Below are 16,194 nucleotides of genomic sequence, written 5' to 3'. Positions count from 1 at the left end.
CTGAGAGTGAATGGCTGTGGCCTACTTACGGTGAGTTTGGCACTCAAAAAAAGGTAATGTGGAACTGTACCATCTGTTCATCTTATGGAAGTGCCATGCTTTATTTTAAGAACTTGCCACTTAGGGATGCTGTTGCTCCGATTTTTTTAATGTTGGAAAGAGTGATCTGTCTGTGATCTATGGAGACACTTGGAGTATGGGAGAAGGGGAGCTAATTTGGATTAGCAGTTGAAGCAGATGCTTTCAGCTACGTTAATATGATTTGACAGGCTTTTGGAGTCAACATGGTCTAACCAATTTAGTTCAGATTGCTTTGGAAGGAGAATAAGCTAAATTTATTTCATATCGCTTGGCTTCTAAAAGAATGTCAGTGCAGATTTTAATACATTTAAATGAGTAAATTAAACTAATTTAAAACAGCTTCAATGTTGCCATGTAGATATAATTTCTTTTTTTGTTTATATTGAAGTAGTCTTACTTACAGGATATGACAACCTTTCTTTCAGAGGAGAAGGTATGTCTGCTGGTAGTCAACCTTCTGGACTTTGTGTGATCAGTCTGTTTAGGGGTAGTTACCTGCAGCTAAGAGACCGTACATACATGAAATGCGGGAGTAAATTGATGCAATTGGAACCGTGCATCTAGTACAGAAAGGAACGCTTAAGAGCGGCCATCCATGGTGCTATGAGAATTATCAAAACTAAGACTAAGCTGCTGGCAGTGGTTAGCTTGGATTACTGTGGTGGTAAATACTGCACAATGTGGATAACTCATAATAGCCAACAAAGAGGCATCTTTGAGAGACGGCTGCTTTTGTGTGCTTCATGTTGGTAATAAGCTACGTGATGAATATTTGCTTTGTCTACTACCACCTCTTGTAGTTCCTCTGAAAACATTGAAATTATTCTTCTGAGTGTGAGAAATGGATAGAATGGATTGAGAGCAGCCCTGAGGAGAAGGACTTGGGGTTGTTGGTTGATGAGAAGCTCAACATGAGCACAGTGCACTTGCAGCCCAGAAAGCCAACCATATTCTGGGCTGCATCAAAAGGGAGGTGATTCTCCCCCTCACTCCCCTCTCGTGAGACCCCACCTATATCCAGCTCCCCAACACAAGAAGAACACAGACCTACTGGAGTGAGCCCAGAAGATCATCCAAGGATGATCAGAGGGCTGGAGCACCTCTCCTATATGAGGACAGGCTGTGGGAATTGGGGTTGTTCAGCCCAGAGAAGAGAAGGCTCCAGGGAGACCTCATTGTGGCCTTTCAGTACCTAACAGGGGCCTACTAGACAACTAGAGAGGAACTTTTTACAAGGGCGTGTAGTGATAAGACAAGGGATAATGGCTTTAAACTGCAAGAGTGTAGATTTAGATTAGATGTTAGGAAGAAATTCTTTCCCATGAGGGTGGTGAGGCCCTGGAACAGGCTGCCTGGAGCAGCTGTGCATACCCTATCCCTGGAGGTGTTCAAGGCCAGGTTGGATGGGACTTTGAGCAACCTGGTCTGGCGGAAGGTGTCCCTACCCATGGCAGAGGGCTTGGACTTAGATGATTTTTAAGGTCCCGTCCAACCCAAACCATTCTGTGATTGTGAAATTTTAGCTCTAGAAGTGATTTTGTATCCAGAAGACTGCGACTCAGTACATGCTTTCTGATTAAAAAGCTACAAGTCACTTTTTTTCTTTAAACAGGTGATCCCTTCAAAGATGATCCCTTTGGGAAAATTGGTAAGCAACTTTGTAACTTCTAATATGTCTTGGTTTTTTTTGTTAAGGATTCCTAGTAGAACAGCATGTGGGGAAAAGTGTTACCACTTTTAGGCTGAAAAAGGCCATGGGTAGTCTCTATTGAGACTGGCTGTATAGGCAATGTGTCTTGGGGAGTGAAGGTAGGAGAGTGGTAAAAAAGCATTAGATTTTGTAAAATTCTTTTTTTAATTCTTTTTAAGGGAGTTTGGTTAAAGAAACTATATACTTAAGTGATTCTGGAGCTGAACCATTGGTACGGTCCAGTTTTCATCATGTGCGGAAGATGTTGGCTTGTCTAATTTTTGAACCACAGAATGCAAATTATTCACAGATAAATTTGATGCTTCAGAAATCCTTAGTCTTAAATGTGTCACCTTCTTGCAGTATGAAAGCAGCAATATAGTGCTTCATTTTTAAAACACCAAGCTAAATAAAGTTAGCAGAAATGGTAACAAGATGTTTACTTTTTAGATCCCTTTGGTGGTGATCCCTTCAAAGGCTCAGATCCTTTTGCAACTGACTGTTTTTTCAAACAATCCTCCACTGATCCTTTTGTGACTGCAGGCACTGATCCATTTACCACTGCTGGCAACAGCAATAATACCACAGTAAGTTTTGATAGCATACCTTTTACTTCTGTATATAATTTGGACAAAATGAACTATTTTGTGCATTTGGACATGCCTTCAAATGCTGATATTCAGAAGTGATGTAGACTAAAGGTACCTCTCACCCCATGGCTCTGTCTTGTCTCTCTTTTTGTCCTGCTTTCTAGAAATAGGAACAGATAAAAATAAAGAAAAAAAAAGTAAATGTTTCAGTGTGGAACCTGAGTGTTAGAACCTTTTGAGAATAGCGACCTAAGCTCCACTGCTAGCTGGTGAAACTTATTAAACATAGAAAGAAACCCAAGATTAATCTGACCAGGTTATATTGAGACATTTGACTTTTTTGCTTCCAAAGCTTATAGGATCAATAAGTATGTTATATCTTATTTAAAATCTGATGTGGTATAGGATTTTCCCCTCTGAGAAGTCAGCTTGTGCTTGATGTATGTTGCTTTGGGTTTTGTGGTCTTTTTTTTTAATAAGACTCACTGAAACCTTGCCATAACATGGAGGTTATTACTGAATTGTGTGCTCTTTCAGAGGTATCTAGGTGTGACTTCTAGCTGTTCACAAGGTCATGTTACACACTACAGGCTACCCCTCCAACCTAAAAAAAAAAAATCTACAATCTTCAATACTTATTCTGCACGCTATTGTTTCCCAAGTCACGATATTCTAATATAACTAATTCTTGGTCATACTACAGTCTGACAATAAGAGAAGTACAGAGGAGCAAAGAAAAAAAGAGTGGTCAGAGCTGTGGTGTGGGATTCACAGTTTGTAGCAGTCGATCCTTGAGAGAATTGTATTTCTGAAGTTGCATTCATCTTAAATGCTTTACTGCACCTTTGTGTTACTGACATCCTGTAGTAATATCTTTATGAAGAAAATGGTATATTTCACTTTTTTTTTGACTAACTTTTTTTGATGCTGGACTAACGTTTTAACTGAAATAAATTTTGATTGTATTCTTAGTATGAGGACTTCTTTAAGCTGAAAACCACATTTCCCTCTAAAGTTAGTTTTTTTATTTTAGACGGAGATATTGAAGAAAAATGATCCTTTTGCTCCTGGTGGAACAACTGTTACTACATCAAATGATCTAGGTAAAAGAAGACTATACACATCAAACTTACTTTACTTGCTTTTGCTTATTTTTGTTTCTAGTCTCTCTTCCCAAGTTTTACTGAGAAATACTTGAATCCAAGACAAATCCATGTACTTCTGTATTGTAAACATATTTAATTTTAGGAAAAAAACCACACTTCTCTGGAGACACAGAAGTGAGTATTGGTAAAGATGGTGTATTTCTTGCTTTACAATAGAACAGCACTTTTTACTTGTTTTGTGGTACATAAGAATGAATTGTACTGTTGAATTACAGATTGAGATCATACAAGGTTGAAAAAATTTATTCCACAAATGGGCTTACAGTTGGAAGTGAGCTCTTGTTCGTGGTCATATTCATGTGTGTACACAGCCACAGATGCACACACAAAATACGTCCGTGTATATAGATATATCTCGGCTAAACCTGTTCAGGAAAATTACTATTCTTACTCAGTTGTTAATATTTAGTTCTTGTAAAAACTTCTTAAATAGTAAGTGTTCACCTCATGAAATATTTCATTTGACTTAGTCTATACTGCAAGATAAGTAACAGCTGCTTTTTTTGTTGTGGGATCTTTCAATGTTCTTTTCAATGTTTAATTTATAATCCCGTTCTGTTTGCTTGATTTGTGTGTATTTAGCTACAGACCCCTTTGCCTCTCTGTTTGGAAACGAATCCTTTGGAAGCGGTTTTGCTGACTTCAGCACACTGTCTAAGGTAATGTGGAACAACTGTCACTCAGAAAATGCATGGAACTCTACAGTGACAAGACAAAACATACTCTCTCTTCTGATGCTTTTATTGTTACAGTTTTGCCACTAATAATAACTTATAATGGCTAACTTCCTTGAAAAAGGGTTTTTAACAGTAAAATATCTTGCAGTGTCACTGTGAAGAATGCAAAGTAATCTTTGTGGTTTTGTGTTTTCTCTGTATTTGAAGTGATTATTTTTTTTCTTGAAAATCTGCTGAATGTAACAGCAAAAGTGTTACTTTTGCACCTATAACTGTACTCAACTTCTTATTGCTGTACACACTAACCATTCCTGATTTTTCTGTAATTTTCATCAGTGTGGGGTTTTAGTATCTCCTGGAATAGTTGGATTATGTCTTTAAAAACAAACAAAAGTATTTTTGTATTAGTCCAAACTTTCACTTCTAAATAAATATTGTAGTATTGAAAAAAAGGAAAGTATTAGTAGAATTGCACTGAAAGTGTCTATGTTACTGTTTTCTTTGTTGAAGGCCAGCACCGAGGATCCCTTTAGCTCTTCCACATCAGGTTCTGGCAACAATGTGGTCATAACTAAAAACTTATTTGAAGAACCACCATCCAAAAATGAGGATGTTCCTCCTGCATTGCCCCCTAAAACAGGAACTCCCACGAGGCCCTGTCCACCACCACCTGGTAAGAGCTGAAACTGAGATGCTGTTAACAATTAGATTCTTCATACACAATTACAAGTACGACAATTGCAAGGGGATGGTGAAATACACTGAACTAAGAATGAATGAGGAAGGTATAAAACAAGTCTGTTCCTGATCTGTTGTTGTTTTCCTCAGAGTTAAATTTTGTGTGGCATTTAGGATCAGACCATCAGTTTTTTGGTGGTTGTTTTGATTTTTGAAGGGGGGATGAGAAAAAGGATTTAGAAAATGGGAGAGTATAGAGTTGTTACGCATATCTGCAAGAACACAGAGTGGCTACAGACTAAATGGTTGCTAATGTGATAGACTGAATAGTGCACTAAATTATGTTTCAAGTGAGAATTCATTGTATTTTACCCATTGCAAAACCTCTGGTTTTAATTCTGTCTTTAAAGAAATATTAAAACTATTTAGCGCTTACATGGCTGGAGCAAAATGAATTAACTAGGGATAACATGACTGCCTCAGATGTTCAGATGAAATTTTTCCAGATGGCCTTGCCAGGTCCGTAGTAGTGAATCTAGCCAATGTAATGGTAATAAACCCAGGCTGTTTCCTGTTCAGTGATAGCTGAATCCTCTGGTCTGATCCATGACACAAACCATTCTTTTCCAGAAAACACCGTGATTGTCAAAGATAACACCTTCTTATGGTTACAACAAGTTATGGTTATAACAAGGTTAAAACACACTACTTACTTTCAATAGTAAATTGGAAAATACATCAGTGTTCTTTTAACTTTCCATCCTTTGTTTCATTCTCTTTAAAAAATCTACTGCATCATATTTTTTTCACTATTACACTATATGGTTGAATCTTAAGGTGTTTTGGAAAAATTAAATTCATCTTTTTCCCTCAAAAGTAGGGAACGCAGTAAATGTAGGAGTATTTAATACTAAGTTTAAAAACGGGTCCTAATTTCTAATGTTGCCATTAGGAGATCTGGCTCGTGCCTTGTAAATAATCAGTTGAATTGTAAATAATGTTAAAACAGTTGACTAGTTGTGATGATTTGAATGTTTTATAGTGTTTTGTTTTATGGAGGCCCCTCAAAAGGGGGTGTGGAGACTTCTGACTTCATTCTTTGGGAAGTGCCTACAAAGTGGTGTAGAGATGTGCTTTTAGAATGCAAGCACTGAGTGGCAGAGCAACAGCGCCGTTATTGATAGATGACTAGAAAAATAGCCTGTTTTGGTTTGCACATGCTAAAAATGATACTGTGGGTACCTTGATAACCATTCCCAATAACTTACTTTCCTTACGTAAGTCGTAAATTGAGATAGTTAAGTGTATTTGTTTTTAGTAAATCTCTTGGTCTAATACAAAACAAGAAAATGCTTTTAGAGGAACTGCCTGTCCTTTTAATTCTACATGGTACTGGGAAGTGTGCAGAAGGGATATTTGCTTGTCTCTGAAATCTGCCGGCTTTCCAGATACTGATAAGTACTCCCATTTCATGATTTTTTGGGTGGGTTTGGAGGTAGGATTAACATTTGTAAGAACATGAAGTATACTTTCCCTACAGAAATATTTTTTCTGGATGTTCAAGAATTAAAAAAACTGCAATGAAATCTTTTCTGTAAGTAATAACATCTGGAAAGAATGGTGGGAAGAAATTTAGCTCAACTGGTCTTGGAAGGATTTGGGTTAATGACCTCAAAGCTGTTGAAAGTTGACTGGGGTTAAGCTGAAAAAAGAAAAAGGGGGGGCTCATGTCTGGTTCTGTTCTATCTGCAGCTACTTAGGCAAGGATTAACAAAATAGCCTGTGATTGCTGTATGGCTTCATTTTCTTAGTTTAAAAACTACAGAAATTCTAGTTGTTAGCATAGTGAGAAGACGTATTTGCTGTTTTGAAGACATACAATTATACTTCTGTCCTGAATCAAATTGTGTTATTTTGATCCAAACAAATAATAAAAAGAAGCTGGAATTAACGTGGACAGTTGATAAACAGAAGAATAATTACTGTGCTAAGAGAATAGGGGTTCAAGACTTAAAAATTCTCTTCCCCAAATACTGTTACATCAGTACATAATTGTGCTCTTGAATCATTAACATACATGTGTTCCGTTTTGATCAGATAATGCTTTAACAAACTGTGGACCGTACCCTCATTTTTTAAACTGGCAACCCTTCCTCTGAATTCATTACAACTCCACTAATTTTCCAGAAGAGGTTGCATTCCAAGTAGCTTTGGATTTTTTAACTATTTTTGGCATGTTATTACCTGCTATCTTCAATTCATTTTAAATTCATTTTAATCTAAGGGAAAAGACCTATCAATCAAATAGACTCTTCAGATTCCTTTAAACCGAGCGATCCATTTCAGCCTTTCCCCACCCCAGACATTCCCAAAGAACAAGAAGCAGATCTATTCTGTGATCCATTTGCTCCCACCAGCGTCAGTAAAGAGGCTGACCCCAACAATTTTGCAAACTTCAGTACTGTGAGTAAACAATTTTTACATTTGTTTCAGTATACTGACAGCATTGAATTGTTCACACTGAAGTCTTCAGTCTAATTAAAAAGATTGAAACATATCCCACGTACAAAGGGGATATCGCTTCCAGTTAAAACTGTATTTATTTTTACTTTATAACTGAGGCTGTCCTAAAGTAAAACACTGCAGAATGATGTAGTTAATGTTTAAGTTGTATTGCCTTTGTGAGTTTATGAGGCTTTTCTCATGAAGGCCTCGTAACCTTTAGAAGATAGGACATTTTAAATACATGTTCTCAGAATTACTAATTTTATCAATGCATGTAGTAGATATAAAATATAAATCTATATAAAGCACACTGTTATTTATCTTGTTAAAGATACAACCAAAAGTGTGACTTTAATTTTGTCACTGAACTGCTTAGTCATAATATTGAAATATGACTGAAATATTGATAAACAGCCTCGTAGTAGTGTATGTTAATGAGATCTAATTTGGTGAGTTTTGAATGGCTGCTAAATTCCAGACGTTATGTATGATGCAGTGAAAAGTAGTAAGTGTCTCTTTATAACCAGAATCCATTTCATAGAAGTCGTGGTGTCCAAGCAGTAGAAGCAAATCTAAAGGTTTGTGCATGCCTTTATTTATTTATTTATTTAGAGTTTTTGCAAATAGGAGTTTTGGAAGGCACTTGGAAGGCATTTGGAAGCACTTTCAAGCTTGATATCTGTTAAATGCAATTTGCATTCACAGTAATGGTATTGTTTTTATTATTTTCAGGCATAATAAACTATTTGCTTAATTGAAGTAAACTGAGGATTGACAGGCTCTCAAAATTGTCTTGCACTGGTTGATGTGTCTTATAGCATGACAATTTCTGACATATTATTGATCACTTTAACTAGCTAAAGGGATTGAGAAGCTAGTTCAGAGGAGAGAATGTGAAATGTGGAATGAACAAATGTTCATTATTTTCATAGAGGAAAAAGCATTCTTTTCCATCTGCAGTTACCGAAAACACTAAGTGAACTATGGAGAAAACTCGAGCTTTTCTATGTTTATTCCTTAAAGAAGCAGTGCAAAAGCAGAAACTAACTGTAGTATATAGTGATAACCTTTTAGGACTTAACACTGGGTCATTCATGAAGACGTGGGCTTCACCTACCTCTTAGCTTTCCTGCATGCTGAATAGAAACAAACTTTAGCATAATCTTTTGTGTTTTATGATAATACCCTAACTGTTTCTGACTTACAATCATTGTACCACAGCGATTCAATTCACGTACTGTTCTCGTCTAAGTATGTAGAATGAATCTGGTTTTTCTTTTCCTTGTGTCACACTCACCTTTCTCTGTATTATTGCTAGGCTTCTAACTGTACAGTTACCTTAATATTCTGCTGCTTCTTGGCAGAAGTGTTTTTCAGCTGCACAAATAAAGAGTCATTCTACAGCTAACTTTTACAGTCACTGTCATCTGGAATAATCATCCCTAATGAAAGTAGGATTAATCAGGATGTTCCATAGTGCTGGGATATGGGTTTATTTTGCAATATGTTTTCCTATTTTATTCAAATTTTTTCTTGCGTAGGCTGGCTTTTATCCAAATCGGTTTGCATTTAAATTATAGCACTTGTTTCTCCAGTAACTGTTTAGAAACTTAATACTGAATTTTGAAACACAGTGTATTTCGTTAAAAAAAATAATAATAATAATACAGCAATAGGATATCTTCAGTGCATTTCTTGATGGTTAAACCTTGAGCTAAGCTAATAGTAATAGCATGCTGAGAATAGAACACAAATAATTTGAAGACTAGAGTGTGTCCAGTATTTTGAAAAACTGTAACTGTCACTTAAACCAAGAACAGGATTTGTTATTGTATTATTAATCTGGTTATTTTGTCTTTTAAAATGCAGTATTCTACTGAGGAAGACATGATTGAATGGGCTAAGAGGGAAAGTGAGAGAGAAGAGAAAGAAAGATTGGCAAGACTAAAACAGCAAGAGCAAGAAGACTTGGAACTGGCTATTGCACTCAGTAAATCTGAAATATCAGAAGCATGAAGCTTAGAATAAGATTTGTCTTATGTCAACTGTTTTTGTCCCTTTTCCTGAATACCTAACCTATTTAAATGTTAATCAGAAGATACGTATATACAGGAAAATAAGGAAGGTTTTAAACTTCTGAAAGTGGTGCGAACGTTTCTGCTAAATTCAATCCTTTTGTTTGTTTGTTTTTGTTTGAATTACTTAATTTTAGCATTCAATTTCTCTCAAGTTTTCAGGAGAACAAGGAACTTTTCCCAGTTGTAAGCAAATCAGTTTTAAATGCAGCAAATGAGATTGTAGTTTGACTGTAATCTGTCAGCAGTTGGTAATTGAGCATAAAGTGAACATAGCAATTATTTTGCCGTGGCTGGCTGTCTCCCGTCAAGCAGTTAGCCATTTGAAACCTTTTATCCTTCTTCTAAAGATATTAGTAATGCCAGAGTTGTGGAGTGCTTCATTTTATATGTATGCATATAGATTTTTCTCTTCATTGAAGATTCTATGTTTGGACTTGCAATAACAATCTTCATAGAGTCTAAGTTTAAAAAAAAAAGTGTGTGTCTTACTGAAACCTTTAATGCTTTTCTTGCATGGCCATAGGTTTTAAGACCAGCTATTTTGTTTTATAAAGAAATTAACGGAAGATTCATGTGCATTTGCTGTTGGCCAAGATGACTGTCAAATTACAAGAACCCACAGCTATTTGAGCCAGTTTTGCTTGTGAAATATGCAGCTGAACTGGCAAGGTGTGATAAATCGAAATTGAAATGGGATTGAGAATAGAAAGAAAACATGTAGTCTGATTTTTTTTTTTTTAAACCACACTTTTTTTTCCTGTATGTATAATTTATTGAATGCCAACTGATAGTTGCACCTTAAACTGAATTTCTTTGTGGTCACTGAGTAGGATTGATAGAATGTTAATGAAAATAACTTAAAGAAAATAACTTATTGTTCACTTTGGAAAGAACTCCATTCTGGAGAATCAATTTCATTAAAATTCCAAAAAGAATAATCTTTTGCCCTATCTTAGACAAATGGATGACAACAGCATAAGCATCAAGAGATTTTTTTTCTTGCACTTTTAACTTGTGGTATTTCTGTTGAGAAAATGGAGAAGTTTCAACGCGCAGCACTGAGTAGGGGGGAGAACTCAGCCATGCTTCAGTATATTTAAGCTCTTCCTATTACCTATCAATGCTGCTGTTGAAAGAGTTTGGTAGTTTTCAATTTTTCAGGAAAATGAGTAATCAGACTGAGATGTTTTTTCTTTTGCACTGGGAAATGAGCATTTAACCACCTGCTCAAAAAGGTAACTTAAAATTTTGCAAGGATTAAATCGTTATAACTTATCTATACATCTTTGTAATGAGTGTACACTAATCTTGCAAATCATATGCTTAACTGGATTACATAGTTTCTTATCTTTTGTTAAAAATGTATACTCAGTGGACCAACACAATATTATTATGTATATATTATATATATATATATTCCTGCTTTCCTTTATGGAATTTAAAGTTTTGAGTCATTTGATGTTACATTTCATGTTACTGACTCTGACTATAGTACTTTTACTCAGACTACCAACAAACCACTGCTGTGAGCTAAATGGCATTACTTATGTTTTATCTGTTTGTTTTTTTTTTTAAAGAAACTTGTTCAGGTGGGATTAGCCTCTATTTATAGACTTTTGTTTAAAAATTCTAACAATAGCCTGTAATTATGAAGAAATAAAATTTAAGTACATAAGTGTGAAATGTTGGCCCGTTTTTTCAAAAGGGTGCTGTGAGCTGTAAAATAAAATGTAAATGTAATGTGAACGATACAAGGTGTTCTGTTTGTAGTCTGATGGGAGGTGGTTAATTTTCAGAGAAACAAATTGCTTGAATCTGGTTGTTAGCTGAAGTGCACATTAATCCCATCTGTCACTTGCTTCGTTAGGAGTTGTGGCAGCTTCAAAGAAAAATGCAGGCTACTTTTGCCCAAGGATTTTTGCCTGCACAAAGCTTGCAGTGCCCAAATGTTTACGCGTCTAGGATTCATTTGTGATGATATGTATGCATCTCCTACTGGCTGCTGGCAACATAAAGCAGATTCGTATGGTTTGGCAGATCTTTAGTTTGACCCAGAGTGTATCCTTTTCAATATGTCTGTCAGCATAATGCCCCCTTCATGTCAAGGTCTGGACATAGACTGCTTGGTCAGAGGTTCTGGAGTTCCAGCAACTGTTTTACATCTGTCTTTGATTCTTTGATTTATTTTTTTTGCTACAGCAATGATTTAAATATTACTCATCTAAGTGGACCCAAATCTTTTTTTCTTGTTGTCTTTTAATGGTGTATCAGTTGGATTAGGTAATATAATACCTTCATTAATTTAATCAGGTTAATACATGTTCTTGAGGCCATTTGACACCCTCTGCAGAATGTCCTTTTTTTCAAGTCCCTGTCCATTTGATTCTATCGTGAAAGTGAAAACAATTGCTATTCATCTTGAATAACTTGATATCCTCACCATCTTTGTCTAATTTACTGTATTATGAGGTTATGTCATGTAAAAGTTCATTGAATTCACAGCAGACCGTTGCACTCTTTATGTAAGAAATTATCTAACGTCTAGCAGACAAATTGGCCATTTCCAATGCAAGGTAACTTTTAATTAGAAATTATATCAGTGGCATGTGCTGGCGATTAATGTTAAAGATCTGTTACATCACTGCCAAGTATTGACATGGAATAAAGTGGTGATAAAGGTGCTTAATAAAGGACCTGACATACTGAGTTGACTTGAGTTGTCTAGAAAGCTGTATGCTTCAGCACCGAGGACTTTAAGCCAGGAGACCTGATGTGACAAAGAATGCTAACCCTTCTGCTTAATACTTAAAATCTGTTGTTAGATCTCAGTATTGGGCATAACGTTTTTTTTTGGTTTGTAGACTTCCATGCCATCCTTTGCCACCTGACACTCCAGCTGTATGTCACTTCTTTGCATAAATAACATCAGCTTGCAGAACGATGTTGCCTACTGTTGTTTCCCCACTAGATTCTCAACAGTTTCATTTAGCTATCGAAATTTAAAATTCACTGTTTCAGAATTTGAATTTTTAGCAAAACTACAACTTCAGTATTGGAATGCTTTAGTCAAGCTTTAGCCTGAATCTTCAAATGCATGGCATGTGCTACCTCATGTTTTACAATACCGATAGAGTGGTATTTTTAGATGATTAGATGATGGTATAGAGGGAACAGGGCTACCATATAAAAGGATAAAATGAGAAAAGTAACTTACTTGTTCAAAACATTGGCAATTCAAGACATGTCTTTTTGGAATTACATAACATGTCAGTGAATACTCTTGAATTCCATTGTTAGGGTAATGGCTGGCATTCCAATGTATCCATTCATTACTGTAAAATGGGAGAGGATTTACCTTGTGCAATTGTAAAAACACAGGAAAAAGTCAAAGCAAATTGTCAACAGTTAGTACAGAGAAAGTAGACAGTACTCTTCCGCAAGTCTGAAATACACTTCTTTGGTAAGTAGAGTGGAACTTTACCTATATGGGTGTTACTGACCTGTTGAACTCTGTGCTGGATAACTTGCATGTTGTCTTCCTTGTTGGCAGCATGATGTAAGTGTTAAAATTAAAAGGGCAGCGAGGGGAGGGCAAAACAAATCTTTTGAAGCAGAGGCTAAGGGCGCAATTTCCAGCTGGGCAGATACAGGTTTTCCAAGCTGTAACACCTAATGTTTGTGCAAACAAAGTCTTCACATCTTTCTGCCCTAGGGATATGTCTGGCATTTGATCTAGTCTAACTCTTAAGCTATCAAGAGAGGTAGAGAGCTCCTGTTTCCAGGGAGCTTTGCGGTTAGAAAGAGGAAAGCCGCTGTCTGCATTCACTGCCCTGTACAAATGGTAACTCGGTACCCATGCAGGGAGAGAGGACAGCACAATGTAAAGAATTCTATATGCAGAAAAATCAGGGAGACAAAGAAAAAAAAAACACTAATTTTGTGTTTATATATTAATAGTTAAGCATGAGAATTGCTAATTCTGAATTTTTGTGAGAAGCCTCACAAAGAATTTTGGCTTGTATCTGTTATATCTCAGAAAGATGGGAACTTCCCATCTTCCCTGTTACTCATTCCCATCAGGAATTTGTCAAGCGATGGGCCATTAATAATAGCTGCATTTCTTGCTCAGAATACAATTCCTCTTGTGCAAAAATGAGACATTGAACTGGCAGGACCTGACATGGAAAATGAAAAGCATTAGTTTTTAAAGAAGGTGATCAAGGAGCTGATAGGGAAAATGCTGCATTGTTTGGATGTGTATTTAAGAGGTCAGGATGTTGTTTCTACTTATCTCACTGAATTATTGAACGATTTTGGACGAACCACTTTTTAATTTTAATCTCCTTCCTGTTTTCTAATTGACAAAGGGTCTGATAGTGTATTATGTAACTGCTGGAATTAAGAAAGACATTCTTGTGCAGAGTAGAAACAATATAAACCTATTTTATTTCTGCGTATTCTACAGTTAAGAGAGATGGCATTTATTTTCTCTGTTAGTATATCAGCCAGTTGCACTCCAGGACTATACAAACAAGTGGAATTAGATTAAGAATTTGGCAGAAATGCTTCTCTGAGCAAGATATTCTTGCTTGAGGATTTAGTTCGCTGATAATTCACGTTGAAATTCTTACCTTCACTTCAGAGGTCTGTCCCAGCTGCCATTGGCCAGCAAGAGATCCTTGTAAGGCCATTTACATACTGTCAGCTTTCTCACTTTTGTATCTGACAGTGCCCAAGTCAATAAAAGAATTAATTCTGATCCACTTATTCAGACTGATTTTCCTATGTGGACAGAGTCAGTATTTATTCCTTTGAGACTGTAGCGTAAAACTTCTCATATGCAACTTTGTCATTAAAAACGTACTACTCAAAGCCAAGAGGTCTTTAGGATCACTTTCCACAGACTGCAGTCACACTTGAGATGTGACCACACCTGGTTTACATAACTCATAAACTAATTTTGAAAAGTTCAAAGGATCTTTAGGTAAAATCCATCTTGTAAGTGTTAAGAAAAACTACCCGAAGCTCTATCAACACCTCCTTGTTCTTAAATGCTCTTCTGAATGATAGATTCACGTCTCTGAGTTCTAAACTGTTCTGAGAAATTTGCAGTACGAAATCCCATTTTTAAGCCCGCATTTAGTATTTATTTACTGAAAAAATAACTTGTTAGAGGCCTGAAAATTGTATGTAAAATATGTGCTGAATATTAGAGTTGGAGATTAAAAATCTCTATTTTTCTTTAATATGCTCTTCATTTTTGTGAAAATATTTTCGTGTCAGATAATAAAAGCATAACTGGTCTGTTCGTGAACATACAACAATACACTCAGGAAAATAACTCATTTGAACTGCAGTTAATTTATTGATGCAACCTTGTTTTACTGTTTTCGCTTTTTTAACTTTGTCCCTACAACACTGAATTCCTAAAAGTTGGGGGAAAAATGTAATTATATGCTGGGGTGACTATTGATTAAAAAAAAAAGAAGTTTTTAGTTAAATGCAACTAGCTATTGAAAATGGTCTGTATCTACGCAGTGCAGAACTGCTAGGGAATTGTCATCTATAGGAAAGCTGTGAGCTGCAATGTACTATTTTCACAATTCCAAAAACTTTATGTATGTTACAAGTACCCTATGCCGAAAAATGTGTTTTGTGCGTCTGTGCCAAATAGCTGTGCAGGTGTTTACCACCACTCCTTATAACATCCCTCATTTGTTTTAAAGTGATTTAGCTATTTTTTTCCCTCCTGTCTTCAGACTAAAGAATCATGTTCAAATTGATCAAATGCATTCTCTTCAATTTTCTTCTCTCAAAAATCTGTACTCTGTGCAATGGAGCTTGAGGCAGGGGTGCCACCTACCTCGTATTTCACACATCATGAACCACATTGTCAGTGTTCAGCTAACAAATTCTTTTTCCTTTTAACCTTATACACCCCCTGTTCTTATTAATGTGCCCATTGTTTCATTATGTCAACCACGTCCTTTGTGTTTGTCCTGCCACTCCCTCTTCTGCGTGCACCTTTCCCTTCTTTCCCCTGTTCATTTCCTTCCACAGACTGTTACCCCTGTGATTGCTGATTATAATATATGCAATTAATGGTAACAGTTGTGTCAGTATTCCATACTGGGCTGTAGTTTGTTGCCTTTTTTTTTTCACTTTGTTCTTGAAATTACTCTTAACTTGTTCATTAACTGATAAATTTGAGCTGTACGCACTGTTGGCTGTTACTCGTTTTGTACAACCTGCTCACCTTGTGTTGGGGACTGGAGGGCTACACCTTTACGAGAGCTCCCAGGGGTGCATGCTAACATAGTGTCGGTTGATTCAAAACTCTGGGAAATATGGATTATATTTTGCTCCCGTTTCTTCACAACAGGAACTAATGACTCCAATGCTAACACCATGGAATCAATAATGCAAGAACAAACTTAAAACCAATCTTTTAATTAGCCAAGACTGTATTAAGTAATAGTGCATGATTTCTTAGCAGTTTGTGCTTGGAAATGCTTCATAGCTTAGAGCTGAATTGAAAATCTGGTAACGTGCCCTTGGGGTGAAGGGGCTGGTGCCACGTTCGCTCACCTGCCCACCTCCACCTTCCCAGCACTCAGAGCTCCCCCTGCCCCGCATTCACCCCTGCACCCTCCCGAGACCTCCCCCAGCCCCTCAGCGGGAGGACGGCGCCTCCCCGGGGCGGGCGCTGCCTCAGCCGCTCACCTGCGG

General features: G+C 36.6%; 1 protein-coding gene across 17 annotated transcripts in view; it reads left to right on the top strand.

Moving 5' to 3' along the window:
- Nucleotides 1–11,148, top strand: part of EPS15 (epidermal growth factor receptor pathway substrate 15) — a 61,379-nt gene extending 50,231 nt beyond the window's left edge. For 2 of the 17 annotated variants that reach the window (XM_040565799.1, XM_040565802.1), the window contains exons 19-26: nt 1,694–1,729; nt 2,222–2,358; nt 3,395–3,464; nt 4,110–4,186; nt 4,715–4,877; nt 7,167–7,345; nt 7,929–7,965; nt 9,257–11,148. In XM_040565799.1, the coding sequence (XP_040421733.1) occupies nt 1,694–1,729; nt 2,222–2,358; nt 3,395–3,464; nt 4,110–4,186; nt 4,715–4,877; nt 7,167–7,345; nt 7,929–7,965; nt 9,257–9,267 (710 nt within the window). In that variant the 3' untranslated portion in view covers nt 9,268–11,148. Of the gene's footprint in view, nt 1–1,693; nt 1,730–2,221; nt 2,359–3,394; nt 3,465–4,109; nt 4,187–4,714; nt 4,878–7,166; nt 7,346–7,914; nt 7,966–9,256 lie in introns of all 17 variants that reach the window. The other 15 variants (XM_040565791.1, XM_040565792.1, XM_040565804.1 and 12 more) reach the window with 8 other exon arrangements.
- Nucleotides 11,149–16,194: the final 5,046 nt, after the last annotated feature.

The sequence above is a fragment of the Cygnus olor genome, chromosome 8 (genome assembly GCF_009769625.2).
Source record: "Cygnus olor isolate bCygOlo1 chromosome 8, bCygOlo1.pri.v2, whole genome shotgun sequence".
Classification (NCBI taxonomy): domain Eukaryota; kingdom Metazoa; phylum Chordata; class Aves; order Anseriformes; family Anatidae; genus Cygnus; species Cygnus olor.
Note: the sequence above shows the minus strand (reverse complement) of the source record. Positions and strands in the feature narration are given on the sequence as shown.